At 42.0% G+C, this 14,354-nt stretch overlaps 1 protein-coding gene across 9 annotated transcripts in view; it reads right to left on the bottom strand.

Moving 5' to 3' along the window:
- The window catches only part of LOC124605898 (uncharacterized protein DDB_G0283697-like), a 222,010-nt gene that overhangs the window by 114,914 nt on the left and 92,742 nt on the right, over positions 1–14,354 (bottom strand). For 8 of the 9 annotated variants that reach the window (XM_047137856.1, XM_047137895.1, XM_047137909.1 and 5 more), the window contains one exon: positions 10,733–12,466. In XM_047137856.1, coding sequence (XP_046993812.1) covers positions 10,733–12,466 — 1,734 coding nt within the window. The remainder of the gene's footprint in view (positions 1–10,732; positions 12,467–14,354) is intronic. The other variant, XM_047137881.1, reaches the window with a different exon arrangement.

The following is a 14,354-nucleotide window of genomic DNA, read 5'->3' on the forward strand; positions in this document are numbered from 1 at the left end:
GCCTGTTTGGCCAGCCTGTCAGCAAGTTCATTTCCTGGGATTCCGATGTGACCAGGGGTCCAGACGCACACCACTGGACGACTGGACCATTCCAGGGCAAAGATGGACTCCTGGGTGGACGCTACCAAAGGATGATGAGGGTAGTACTGGTCGATAGTTTTCTGGCTGCTCAAGGAGTCAGTACATAAAAGAAAAGACTTCCCAGGGCATGAACGGAGATACTGAAGTGCATGAGAAATGGCCACCAACTCTGCAGTGAATAAACTGCAGAAATCGGGTAAGGAATGATGATCAATATGGCCGCCGTGAACGTAGGCAAAGCCAACACAACCATCAACCTGTCAATGTTAAACCACTTCAGAGCCCCGGAACACTTCAAGAATTGAGTGGAAGTGACAGCGGAGAGCCGCAGGGTTAACAGAGGCCTTAGGGTCACGTGAAAGGTCCAGACAAAGCTGCAGCGTACGTGAACGGACCGCAAGTAGAGGTGGTGAAGGGAAGGACTCCAGTTCGGAGAGAAGGGACCGCACGCGAACCGCAATAGTTAGCCCCGGCCTGGGCCACCGATGCGGGAGATGGACTGCCGTGGGCAGGAAAACGAGACGGTAATTCAGATGCTCAGGAGAACTACGAATGTAAGCTACATAACTGGCGAGTAGTTGGGCACCAGTATGCTGGTCACCGGACTCATCCTAAAAGCTCCTGTCGCTAGTCAAACCCCGCAGTGGTGCACAGGGTTGAGTAAATGCCAATGCTAAGGGTGCTGCTGAACCATAAACAACACTCCCATAGTCAATTCGGGAATGGACACGGGCTTTGTAGAGTCGCAGCAGTGTAGAGCAAACTGCACCCCAATTGGTGTTGTTCAGGCAACAGAGAGCATTGAGGTGCTGCCACCACTTGTGCTTAAGCTGACGAAGATGAGGAAGCCAAGTCAATCGAGCATCGAAAACCAGTCCTAAGAATCAATCTCCACTACAGTGAGTGAATTGTCATTAAGGTAAAGTTCTGGGTCTGTATGATCGGTACGACACTGTCAGAAGTGCATGACACACGAATTTGTGGCTGAAAACTGAAAGCCGTGAGCTAGAGCCCATGACTGCACCTTATGGATGGCTCCCCGTAGTCGATGCTCAGCAACACCAGTACTGGAGTAGCAGTACGAAATGCAGAAGTCATATGCATACACAGAAGGTGAGACGGAGGGCCAGACAGCTGCTGCTAGACCGTTAATAGCCACTAAAAATAGAGACACACTCAATACAGAGCCCTGTGGGCCTCCATTCTCCTGGATATGGATGGAACTGTTGGAGGCATCAACTTGGACATGGAAAGTACAGAGCGACAGGAAGTTCTGGATAAAAATCAAAAGCAGCCCCCGGAGACCCCACTCATACAAAGTGGCAAGGATATGATGCCGCCAGGTCATGTCATATGCTCTTTGTAGATACAAAAAGACGGCACCCAGGTGTTGGCATCTGGAAAAGGCTGTTCGGATGGCAGACTCTAGCGACACAAGATTATCAGTGGTAGAGCGACCCTGGCGGAAGCCGCCCTGACATGGAGCCATTAGGCCACCTGACTCCAGGACCCGACCCAACCCAACCGCCGGCATACCATACATTACAGCAGCTTACAAAGAATGTTGGCGAGGCTCGTGGGCTGATAGCTATCCATATCAAGTGGGTTTTTACCAGATATGAGCACCGGAATGATGGTGCTCTCCTGCCATTGGGATGGAAAGACACCATCGCACCAGATCTGGTTGAAGATGACGAAGAGATGCCACTGGTAGTCAGATGAGAGATGGTTAATCATCTGACTGTGGATCCCATCAGGCCCAGGAGCTGAGTCGGGGCAATGTGCAAGCGCACTGAGGAGCTTCCACGCTGTAAATGAGGCGTTATAGGATTCACTGAGGCGTGTAGTGAATGAGAGGATTTTCCTTTCTAGCTGCCGTTTGAGAGTGTGAAAAGCTGGGGGGTAATTCTCCGACGCAGAGGCTTGAGCAAAGTGCTCGGCAATCACGTTTGCGTCAGTAGATAACATGCCATTTATGGTAACACCAGGAACACCTGTTGGGGTCTGGTGCCTGAAAGAGACGTTTGATCTTTGCACAGACTTGGGAAGGTGACATATGGCACCCAATGGTCGAGATGTATTTCTCCCAGCACTCCTGCTTCCGTCATTTGATAAGTTGGCGAATGCGGGCATGGAGCCGTTTAAAGGCTATGAGGTGCTCCAGGGTAGGGTGCCGCTCATGCCGCTGCAGAGCTCGCCAACGCTCCTTAATTGCTTCAGTGACTTCTGGCGACCACCAAAGGACTGCCTTAAGCCTCAGGCACCCTAAAGAGCGAGGGATCGTGTTTTCTGCCACAGAAACAATTGTTGTAGTCACCTGCTCAACCACCACATCGATGTTACCGTGTGGGGAGGGAGATTCAACAGTGACAGCAGAGGTGAAAGTTTCCCAGTTTGCTTTGTTTAAAGCCCATCTGGGTAGGCGTCCATGGGCCTGACGCCGGGGCAGTGACAGGAAGATGGGGAAGTGGTCACTACCACACAGGTTGTCATGTGCTCTCCAGTGGATAGATGGGAGAAGTTCTGGGCTGCAAATTGATAAATCAATGGCCGAGTAACTACCATGAGCCACACTGAAATGTGTGGTGGCCCCAGTAGTTAAGCGGCAGAGGTCGAACTGAGACAGTAAAGTTTCGACATCTCTGCTTCGGCCAGTAAGCACAGTGCCAACCCACAAGGAGTTATGGGCATTAAAATCTCCCCAAAGTAGGAAAGGTTTAGGAAGTTGATCAATCAAAAATGGTTCAAATGGCTCTGAGCACTATGGGACTTAACATCTGAGGTCATCAGTCCCCTAGAACTTAGAACTACTTAAACCTAACTAACCTAAGGACATCACACACATCCATGCCCGAGGCAGGATTCGAACCTGCAACCGCAGCGGTCGCACAGTTCCGGACTGAAGTGCCTAGAACCGCTCGGCCACACCGGCCGGCTAGTTGATCAATCAGTGCAGCTAATACATTCATGTGTACTGCACCATTTGGAGGAAGATATACATTGCAGACGTTATTTCCTGTGTCATCGTCATTCTGAAAGCCACTGCTTCAAGGGGGCTTTGAAGGAGCACAGTGTCACTACAGACTGAGTTTAGGACATAAACACAAACTCTACCTGACAGTCTATTATAGTCGCTACGGTTCCTTTAATATTCCTTATAGCCACGGAGGGCAGGGGTCCACATTGCCAGGAATCAGGTTTCCTGGAGGGTAACACAGATAGCAGGTGTAAAGCTTAACAGTTGCTGTAGCTCAGCCAGGCAGTGGAAGAAACCGCCGCAATTCCACTGGAGGATGACATCATCGTGAGACTGGGAAGGCATGGAACATTCAATGAGGTAGTTTACACCTCAGAGTCACCTGCTGCCACTGACTTATTGCCTGAGCAGTCTATATCCATTGCATCTGAAGGTCTGGCGAGATATAGGTGCTCAGCGGATGCCGGAATCTCCACCCCATCCTCAGATACAGAGGTTGTAGGTAGCGGTGGTGTGGGTGCCACCACAATTTCATTGGTCTTAGGGGTTTTCTTTCTGGATTTATCTCCCTGCTCCTTGGGTTTCCTTGGCTGGGAGGACTTCACTGGCTCAGTCTCTGAGACTGAGGATGAGCTGCTTTTGGGCTCTTCAGCCACTGGCAGGTGTCATTTTTCTCACTAGCAGAAACCTGGGAAGGGAGTGACCGAAGGAACCCCTTCCTAGCGAAAGAAGTCTAAGAAGGCTTATGCTTCTCTGACTTTGAAGTGGGGACGGATGTACCCCATTAAAAAGGAAAGGCATCTAGAAGAATTTTCCAACCAGGATGGCACTGGAACCATTCAGATGGCATTACTGGCAATTTTTGTGCAGTTCCACCTTTTTATGGGCATTGCCTCTAACGAATAGTACTAAAGAAACTTGACCATGTGGGACCATTAGACTATGTGCTGTTCCCTTTGTGGCAAACAGGTAACACAAGTGGACTTTGTACATGTTAGAATTCTCTTTAACAGTAATTAACTTTACACTGGGTTTTGTCTCTCAGTGGTTTTGATTTGGCTTCTTAGACATTATTAAAGTCTATGACAACCCTGCCTTAAGAAGACTTTGTGCTTATTTCAGTCAGCTGCATCCAGAGATTATGTAATGAAGTTATTAAGTAGCGTTAGTGTCAAGAGTCAATACTATAAAGCTGCAACAAAAATAAAACTTCATACAACATCCATTTCCATTTAATTTTCATTACACTCTTAACTACGTCTTCCACTACAGTTCATTATCTAATCCATTTTTTTTGCCTGTCTGTCCTAGTAATGTCCATCATGCAACTCACCAGAGAGACTCTAATTTTTTAATGGTTCTAACACCAAGTCCATCTATCACTACCGCACTGTGTTAAGTCAAAGCAGGTAATACACAACACTGTTTCCAACACACTGGAAGCTTACTTTTGAAAATATTTAGTTTACGAGAAATACTACGGGCCACTATTCTTCTTCTGTAAACACATTCTTCTAGTAATCACATTCAGAGGCTTAAATAAAAAAATGTCAACTGGTTCTACGACTTCAATGTTAATCTGCACTATTTTCTTTTCACTGTATCTGCTATAAGTTATTTTTGTCTTATTCTAATTTATTTCCCATTAGATTTTCAAATTTGAGGGATTCGGCTGTTCTACCCATTAAGGAAACATATCTAAACTTGAGGTAGATAGTACAATGTATTCCACAAAGCGGATTATTCAGGTACATTCTCTTAACACACATTTTCCCCTTTGGTTTCCACAGTTAATAAGGGGCATGTGAACTTCTTTGTCGGTGGCTGAGAATTATTTTGGCAATATGGAATATCCTCCTCTGATTCCCTCTTTAATTCTGAATTCCAAAGGAAATTTGACTTTAAAAATCTACCATTACAAGGAAATAGCACAAATAGTCATTACTTACCTTCAGGAGTTGATATTCCAAGCACTGCTGATAGCTGTTTACTAAGGGAGGAAAGAGGAATAAGTGGAAAGAAGAGGTAGGGCACTCAATCCAGTTGATGGGGACCTATTTGCTGTGAGGATGGGGGACATATGGGGGGAGAGGAGGGGCCTAAATTTATCTGTGTTGCAATTCACTGATTACATAAAACTTTTCTCACTCCACAATAAGCCTACTCACATTAACTTTAATACTGTTGGTACTGCTCAACATACCAGCTGAAGTTAAGTGATCACTTACTCTAAAAAATATAAAAATATGATTAGAGAGGCGAATTGTGGTAGCAAATTATTGACAAAATTGAAAGAACTTAGAGAATAGAGTAAATTCAAGTTAGTAAGTAAGTAATAACTTACAAAACGAATGTAAGCTAGTTGTCTGACTCTTAGGGTGTAAAAGATTATGATCTACAGCATTAGCAATACTGGATGTAAACCACGCAAAAGCAACTTAAATCCCAGGGGTACTGGTCGGGGAAGAAAGCTCATAGTTTTTATCTCACAAATGCCGGTTCAGGCTCATGTGCAAACAACTGTATGAAGATCTAGCCTTTTGTTAGCACTTGATTAAAAAGAAGACAAAACTCAGGAGGATGGGAGAGGCTGGATGGAAACTGGTCACATCCATTGAGATGTGCTATATAAAGTTCAAGGATCACACCCTGCAACCGTTCATCAGAATGGGACCTCATTTGTGAATAATTAAAAATCACATGCTTCTCTAAAACTTTAAAAATATTAGTGAGATGCAGGGTGGTGGCATAGCATAGTGGTTAAGATATATTCCTCACATGCAGAGGGTTGTGGGATTGAATCTTATCAGGTACTCTGAATTTTTTTATTTTTAAATTTCTATCAAAATGATTTTGACCATTATTTTTATTCCATTAATTGGTTTGGATGTAGGTTTTTTTTTAATTATTACTGTTATTGTTTCTAATACTTTTCTGCATCATTTTCATCATCATAACTTATTTGCTTTCTATTTTTTCCTGTAACTCTGTCTTCATTTGGAACCTTTGTGGACACGATTTTAATAATTTTCATTTACCTGTGATAATATTTAAATATTAGACATTCTCTTTATCAGTTAAAAAAAAAGGGGGGGGGGGGAGGAGGTTGAGTAGCAGACATGCCCAAAACTACTGCCACACGTGAGCTTTCGGCCAAAAGGTCCTCTAATGCAGGAAACACACACACACACACACACACACACACACACACACACATATATATATATATATATATATATATATATATATATATATATATATATATATATATATATATGTTGTTGTGGTCTTCAGTCCTGAGACTGGTTTGATGCAGCTCTCCATGCTACTCTATCCTGTGCAAGCTTCTTCATCTCCCAGTACCTACTGCAACCTACATCCTTCTGAATCTGCTTAGTGTATTCATCTCTTTGTCTCACTCTACGATTTTTACCCTCCACGCTGCCCTCCAATGCTAAATTTGTGATCCCTTGATGCCTCAAAACATGTCCTACCAACCGATCCCTTCTTCTAGTCAAGTTGTGCCTCAAACTTCTCTTCTCCCCAATCCTATTCAATACCTCCTCATTAGTTACGTGATCTACCCACCTTATCTTCAGCATTCTTCTGTAGCACCACATTTCGAAAGCTTCTATTCTCTTCTTGTCCAAACTAGTTATCGTCCATGTTTCACTTCCATACATGGCTACACTCCATACAAATACTTTCAGAAACGACTTCCTGACACTTAAATCTATACTCGACGTTAACAAATTTCTCTTCTTCAGAAACGATTTCCTTGCCATTGCCAGTCTACATTTTATATCCTCTCTACTTCGACCATCATCGGTTATTTTACTCACTAAATAGCAAAACTCCTTTACTACTCTAAGTGTCTCATTTCCTAATCTAATTCCCTCAGCATCACCCGACTTAATTTGACTATATTCCATTATCCTTGTTTTGCTTTTGTTGATGTTCATCTTATGCCCTCCTTTCAAGACACCGTCCTTTCCGTTCAACTGCTCTTCCTTTTTGCCTGCTTTATTTACTGCTTTTTTATATTTTCTCCTTTCATCAATTAAATTCAATATTTCTTCTGTTACCCAAGGATTTCTATTAGCCCTCGTCTTTTTACCTACTTGATCCTCTGCTGCCTTCACTACTTCATCCCTCAGAGCTACCCATTCTTCTTCTATTGTATTTCTTTCCCCCATTCCTGTCAATTGTTCCCTTATGCTCTCCCTGAAACTCTCTACAACCTCTCGTTCTTTCAGTTTATCCGGGTCTCATCTCCTTAAAGTCCCACCTTTTTGCAGTTTCTTCAGTTTCAATCTGCAGTTCATAACCCATAGATTGTGGTCAGAATCCACATCTGCCCCTGGAAATGTCTTACAATTTAAAACCTGGTTCCTAAATCTCTGTCTTACCATTATACAATCTATCTGATACCTCTTAGTATCTCCAGGATTCTTCCAGGTATACAACTTCTTTTATGATTCTTGAACCAAGTGTTAGCTATGATTAAGTCATGCTCTGTGCAAAATTCTACAAGGCGGCTTCCTCTTTCATTTCTTACCCCCAATCCATATTCACCTACTACGTTTCCTTCTCTCCCTTTTCCTACTGACGAATTCCAGTCACCAATGACTATTAAATTTTCATCTCCCTTCACTACATGAATAATTTCTTTTATCTCATCATACATTTCATCTATTTCTTCATCATCTGCAGAGCTAGTTGGCATATAAACTTGTACTACTGTAGTAGGCATGGGCTTTGTGTCTACCTTGGCCACAATAATGCGTTCACTATGCTGTTTGTAGTAGCTAACGCGCACTCCTATTTTCTTATTCATTATTAAACCTACTCCTGCATTACCCCTATTTGATTTTGTATTTATAACCCTGTAATCACCTGACCAAAAGTCTTGTTCCTCCTGCCACCGAACTTCACTAATTCCCACTATATCTAACTTTAACCTATCCATTTCCCTTTTTAAATTTTCTAACCTACCTGCCCGATTAAGGGATCTGACATTCCACGCTCCGATCTGTAGAACGCCAGTTTTCTTTCTCCTGATAACGACATCCTGTTGAGTAGTCCCCGCCCGGAGATCCGAATGGGGGACTATTTTACCTCCGGAATATTTTACCCAATAGGACGCCATTATCATTTAATCATACAGTAAGGCTGCATTTCCTCGGGAAAAATTACGGCTGTAGTTTCCCCTTGCTTTCAGCCGTTCGCAGTACCAGCACAGCAAGGCCGTTTTGGTTCATGTTACAAGGCCAGATCAGTCAATCATCCAGACTGTTGCCCCTGCAACAACTGAAAAGGCTGCTGCCCCTCTTCAGGAACCACGTGTTTGTCTGGCCTCTCAACAGATACCCCTCCATTGTGGTTGCACCTACGGTATGGCCGTCTGTATCGCCGAGGCACGCAAGCCTCCCCACCAACGGCAAGGTCCATGGTTCAAGGGGAAATCACAGTCAGTCACAACAAAAAGGCTCGAGTTGTGCTTACTCGAGCCTTTCTGTTGTGACTGACTGTGATTCAACATCTATTCTATATGGCGAACAGCAATCTATCCTTTCATCGATTTTCAATTGTTTGATTAAAAAACAAAATATGAAATAATAAGTTTACATTGGCTCTGGAATGATGTCAAAAATGTATTTTCCATTGCAAGATGTAATTTTTTTGGATGGTAATTGTTAGTATAACATTTAAAACATAAACTTTTGGCGCACTATGGCCAAAATAATGCAGATGAAGACTTTAATGAAAGAAAAGAGTTTTAAATAAAATGAAATTGAGGGAAAATGAGAAACAAATAATGAATGCTATAAAATGGATGAAAAGTAAAATCATAAAAGTGAAGAAGTTAAATCATAAAAGTGAAGAAGTTAATACATAAAAGTACTTAAAATCATATGGACAAACATTAAAAATGAAAAAAGAATGATAAAAAGCACTGTCACTACAATGAAGAAAATGACGCTACAAAAGATTATAAATAAAAAAATTGGAAGCACCTAATGGAATTTGAACATACAACCTTTTGCATGTCAGGAATGTATTTTAACCACTACACTAGGCAGCCATTCTGCGTAACAGTCTGCGTAACAGACCAAGCCGTTACAATACTACACCATCACACACAGGCACTCTGATGTGCATTTCAGTTCACTCATGGACAAGCGCAGGTATTGTAGGCAACTCATCAGCCAGTCCAATTGCTTGTGTTCTGCAAGTGCGCAACTTGCTTGGCTGTTAATGCTTACAAACAGATAAAACAATCCTGTAAAATACTAACACAGCAATAGTGGTGAGCCGCTCAGTGTCACGTTGATTAAATGTCTAGGCTTGACATTGCAAAGCAGTAAAAAATAGAACGAGAATATTAGAGTGATTGTAGGCAAGGCAGGTAGCTGACGTTTGTTTATTGGGAGAATTCTAGGGAAGTGTGGCTTATCTATAAAGCAGACCACATACACAACACTTGTGCAACCTACTCTTAAGTACTGCTTAACTGTTTGTGATCCCCAAAAAGGTAACACAAAAGGAAGACATTGAAGTAATTCAGAGCTGTGCTGCTAAATTTGTTACCATCAGATTTGATGAACATGGGACTATTACGGAAATGAATATGAGTCCCTGAAGAGAAGAAAATGTTCTTTTCGCAAAGCATATTGAAAAATTTTAAAGAACTAGCATTTGCTACATACTGCAGCATGATGCTGCAAAGAGAAGAGAAATCAGAGCTTCTATGGCAAAATGTAGACAGCTGTTTTTCCCCTTTAACAATTGAAGAGAGGAACAGGGAAGAGAATGACAAGCAGTGGTATAGCACCCTCTGCCACGCACCATATACTGGTTGCAGAATAGTTAGATGTATAGATTTAAAAGAAAGGAGGAGGAGAGGAGATGGGAAGGAGGATAAATTTATCTCTAGGAGCTGGCTCACCTCTAATTCTAACAAAGATGGTGAGAAAAATTACACAGTTCTGCAATTGTTCAGAAGTGCAGTGCTTGTAATGCATTGTACTATACAGACAACTGTTAGTTGTATGAAAACGCATAATCACAGTTAATATAGAAGAGATCCGAAACAACTTTTTCACCTCTGTCTACAACTTCGTGTCTCTTAGGCCAATCAATTAAAATTTAATTTCAAGATAAAAGCACAAAAATGATAAATTTAATATCACAAACGACTTTCTGTTAACCTCTTACCCACTAATCAAAATGGGGGAAAGCATAGTAACAAAATTTAATTTTTCTGATGCAAAGTGTATCAAAATACCATATTCATGCACATGCATTGGTGGAGAAATTTTTCTGCCTAGCATACTGCAATGAAATGATCAAGGTCAGCAAATCAAATGTAATTTTTTTTGCCTCTGGTTAGAAAGTTAACAACATTATTATGGGCATGTCAGGAGTAAGTTCAAAATTTATTGCACAACTTGTTACATGCTAAACATGTTAAGTCTCAAATGAGACCAGTCTCAATACATGTATATAAAAAATAACACCTTCAGAGATCCACAACCATTTTTCCATATAAAAAAGTAGAAATACTTCACAGCCTTCCAATGTATCACCAAATACTATATAATAGTTACAAAAGTATCTGTGTGTGTGTGTGTGTGTGTGTGTGTGTGTGTTTTGCACACACTATTACTTTACCATATCTGAATCACGCTGAGATGGAACCACTTTTTTCTTAGAAGCCCTTTCACTTTCTGGCTGTGTAACTTCATTTTCTACTTGCTTTGGAGCAACTTTCTGACCATGTGAAGGCTTTTTAGTGTTTGAATTCACTGGTTTATTACCACTATTTTCTATATAATCTGGTCGATTCTCACTTGTTGAGGTGGATCTTACTTCCTTGTCTCTAATGGTTTTGCGACTAGAAGCACTTTGAACATTGGGTTTAAATTCCTGATTCTTGGGACTATCACCTTCATCTCTTACTGAGTGCTCTAATGTTGACTCTGGCACTGCAGGTGACACTTTTGTGTCTGTGAGTTTAGAAGGGTATGCGTTGCCCTCAGGTGGTGTATAATCGTTGCCGCTTCTTTTCCTTGCAGCATTTACGTCACCATTCTTTTCTGGTGTCCTGTTTTTTGTATAGTCAGCACTTGCTTTCTTAGCTTTCACAGTGGAAACTGTCACACGTACTTCACTATTCCCATCTCCAGATGTTTTCCCAGTGGCTGAGGAACTAGCTTTCTGCTTCTCCACATTCACATTTGACTCCCTAGAATCCTCATGCACTTTAGCTGCATTAGAATCTTTAGCAACAACATGATTTGATGTTTCAGTATGGTGATCTAATTTTGATGTAAATTGCTCATTTTCCTTTTCTCGATTGGAAGGATGGCCATTTTCATGCAAATTTTCTGTTCTCTTCTCCATCAATTTCTTTTCGCCAGTGCTATGGCTAACTTTCACTTGCTTGATCTGGGAATTCGAACTGCCACTTTCCTTTATAGTTGACTCAACTTGTACACTTTCTTTTTCTTTACTATTACTAGCTGCTTTAGCTTTACCAAAAGATTCTGACTTTCCTGCAGCTGCTAATTTACCATGTGCATCTGTTTTCAAATCAGGTAGTTTCACAGAGTCATCAGTAATAGTTTGGGCATCTTTTGCATCAAAGTTGCTGTTTTTGACACCAGAAGCTGATGCACTATGCACTGATTTTGAGCGCTGGTTGTCTTTACTTTCCAGTGGCTTTTTTCCTCCTTCATGAGGAGACTTTGAAACAGAAACTCTGTCATTTGAATCTAGTTTTGTTGGAGATGATTGTTTAGTAACTTTATGCACTGTGCCAGATTTCTCAAGTTTTGAAGAATGCTCTATTTTGTCACCAATCCGAGATGCCTTGGGGGGTGAATGTACTCCATCAGACAGTACATCTTTATCTTTGAAATTCTTCCCTCCTGAAACAGTAGGTTTGGAAGGCTTTGTGGGCAAAGGTTCATGTTTTAAGGTTGGGCCTGCATCATCTTTCTGCTTCTTTGGTAGGGTAGCTTCAGAAGGGCCATCCTTAGTGGTCCCTACACTAACTTTTTGCTTTTTTGATGGTGAGACTTTGGATGTAGTGACATCTTCAGCTTTCTGGCCCTGACCAGTTTCACCAGGTCCTGATGGAAAACCATTGTTCTTCACTGCAGACTGTTCAGTGGAATGGGTGCGACCTTTACTCTTGAATGCAGGCTGTTCCTGAGAATGTAGTGCCTCACGTTTCTCATGTTTTGCTGCAATTGGTTTTTCCTCCGCCCCTTTCTGCTCGACAGCTGCCTGATGAGCCTTCAATTTTGCTTGACCCTGGTCCTGGCTTTTATGTTGTTCATGGGGCTTTTGTCCAACTGTGAATGTGCTTGTGCCTTCCACAGGTTGGGTTGTCTCTGACACCTGATCAAAGGAAATGTGCAGTTTTTTTAATAAAGCTTCAAAAACAAAACATTCAAGTTAAATTATCTCTTAATGCTACACAAAGACAATACCAATACAATAAGATACACTAAATTAAATAAACATGCGAAAGTGTTACAAGAAAATATTAAGTTTCAATATTATTAGGTTCCATACAAGCAATGTCAATGAATTAATAAGTGATATAAAACAATTCTGGCATTTTACATTCAAAAATATAGTAAAACTAACAGCAGCATGCAAGGATGCACTCAGATCTGTCTCAAAAACAACAAAAATTAGTTAATTTAATAACTGACAATACTTAGGATTACTGTCAGCAACCCACATTCATCTATTTTTATACTTTGTTATATGCTGGAACAGTGAATAAAGGGACAAACAACTGTTAGTAAACATATTTTTAAACTTTTGTCACATGTTATATGAAGTTGAGCAAACTACACCAGTTGATTCACGTATGACAATATAACAAACAAACCTTGTGTTTTAGAGACCCACTATTACAGAAGGTGTACTCAGAATGGTTGGAACCTCACCCAATAAAAGTCAAGGTCAGGATGACGTCGTCTTCTGTAACTTATTTTTATTACACAATGAAAACTTCATTTTAATCAACAGCAAACTGACACCTACCACAACAAAGCAATGGAGAACCTACTGCTAATATATTTTCCAGCTCAGAATTTGGCAAGTACAAGATTCTTTGTTATTACATACAAGCCACACATGCAAATGCTCAGCTTCCCCCCCCCCCCCCCCCCCCCGGTGAGATCATACAATACAATATGCAACTGACTCATAATATGACACAGAAGGAACCTGCACCGGAGATGCGGATAAAAACATAATTGAAGTATCCTAACTAGGTCATACTGGGACAACAGTAATGCAACACCGACAAGTATCTCTGTCGTACCTCCCAACACAACAGGGAGAGCCAATAGCTCCATGAAACAGTCTCGTATGATATGAGCATCTGCAGCTCGTGGTCTTGCGGTAGTGTCCTCACTTCCCGCGCACTGGGTCCCGAGTTCAGTTCCTGGCAGGGTCAGAAATTTTTCCCTGCCTCGGGATGACTGGGTGGTGTTGTGTCGTCTTCATCATCATCATCCCGGTCGGAGGAAGGCAATGGCAAACAACCTCCACTAGGACCTTGCCTAGTCAGCGGTGCGGGTTTCCCGCATTGTCCCCTATGCTCCTCGCAGTATGGATCATCATCATCATCATCATCATCATCATCATCATCATCATACGAGGGGAGGAGAGAATCAGGCCGAGATAGTTACGAGAGCGAAGGCTGTACTGCAAAGATTAATCCCATCTGCATAGTTGATAAAAGCTGGTAGTGGAATGGAGCATCCTCGTAGCCCAGGTTGTGAAGTAGCCATAAAAAATTGAGCCTGTTGTGCTCAGATGCATGTTGTGTCACTGGTGGTCAACTTGGTTCTTGGACACAAGATATAGCGATGGCCATTCATTCTGGCGAACAGCTAGTTGGTGGTCATGCCCACATAAATTCTTTGCAGAAATTGCAGCATGGCTGGTATATGACACAGCTGCTTTCACAGATGCCCTGGCCACTGATGGGATACGGTAAGGCCTACTGCTGTCGACATTGCTCAGAACTGTGTTGTTGTTGTTGTTGTTGTTGTTGACGACGAGGACACCGGCCTTCTTGTGATTCTGACTGCTTCAGCCCCATTGTCCCCCAACATTTTTCAACTGAAGGCAGACAAGGTTATTTAGTCTGCTGCAGGTCTTGCACTTGGGCCTTCCGACGGGATAGGATCCCTCTGGCAAAAGGTTAAGAATGAAAGTGGCATAGGGATGGGTGAAGGTGTTGAGTATGTTGGGTGGGGAACAG

This window comes from Schistocerca americana, chromosome 1, assembly GCF_021461395.2.
Source record: "Schistocerca americana isolate TAMUIC-IGC-003095 chromosome 1, iqSchAmer2.1, whole genome shotgun sequence".
Taxonomy (NCBI): Eukaryota; Metazoa; Arthropoda; class Insecta; order Orthoptera; family Acrididae; genus Schistocerca; species Schistocerca americana.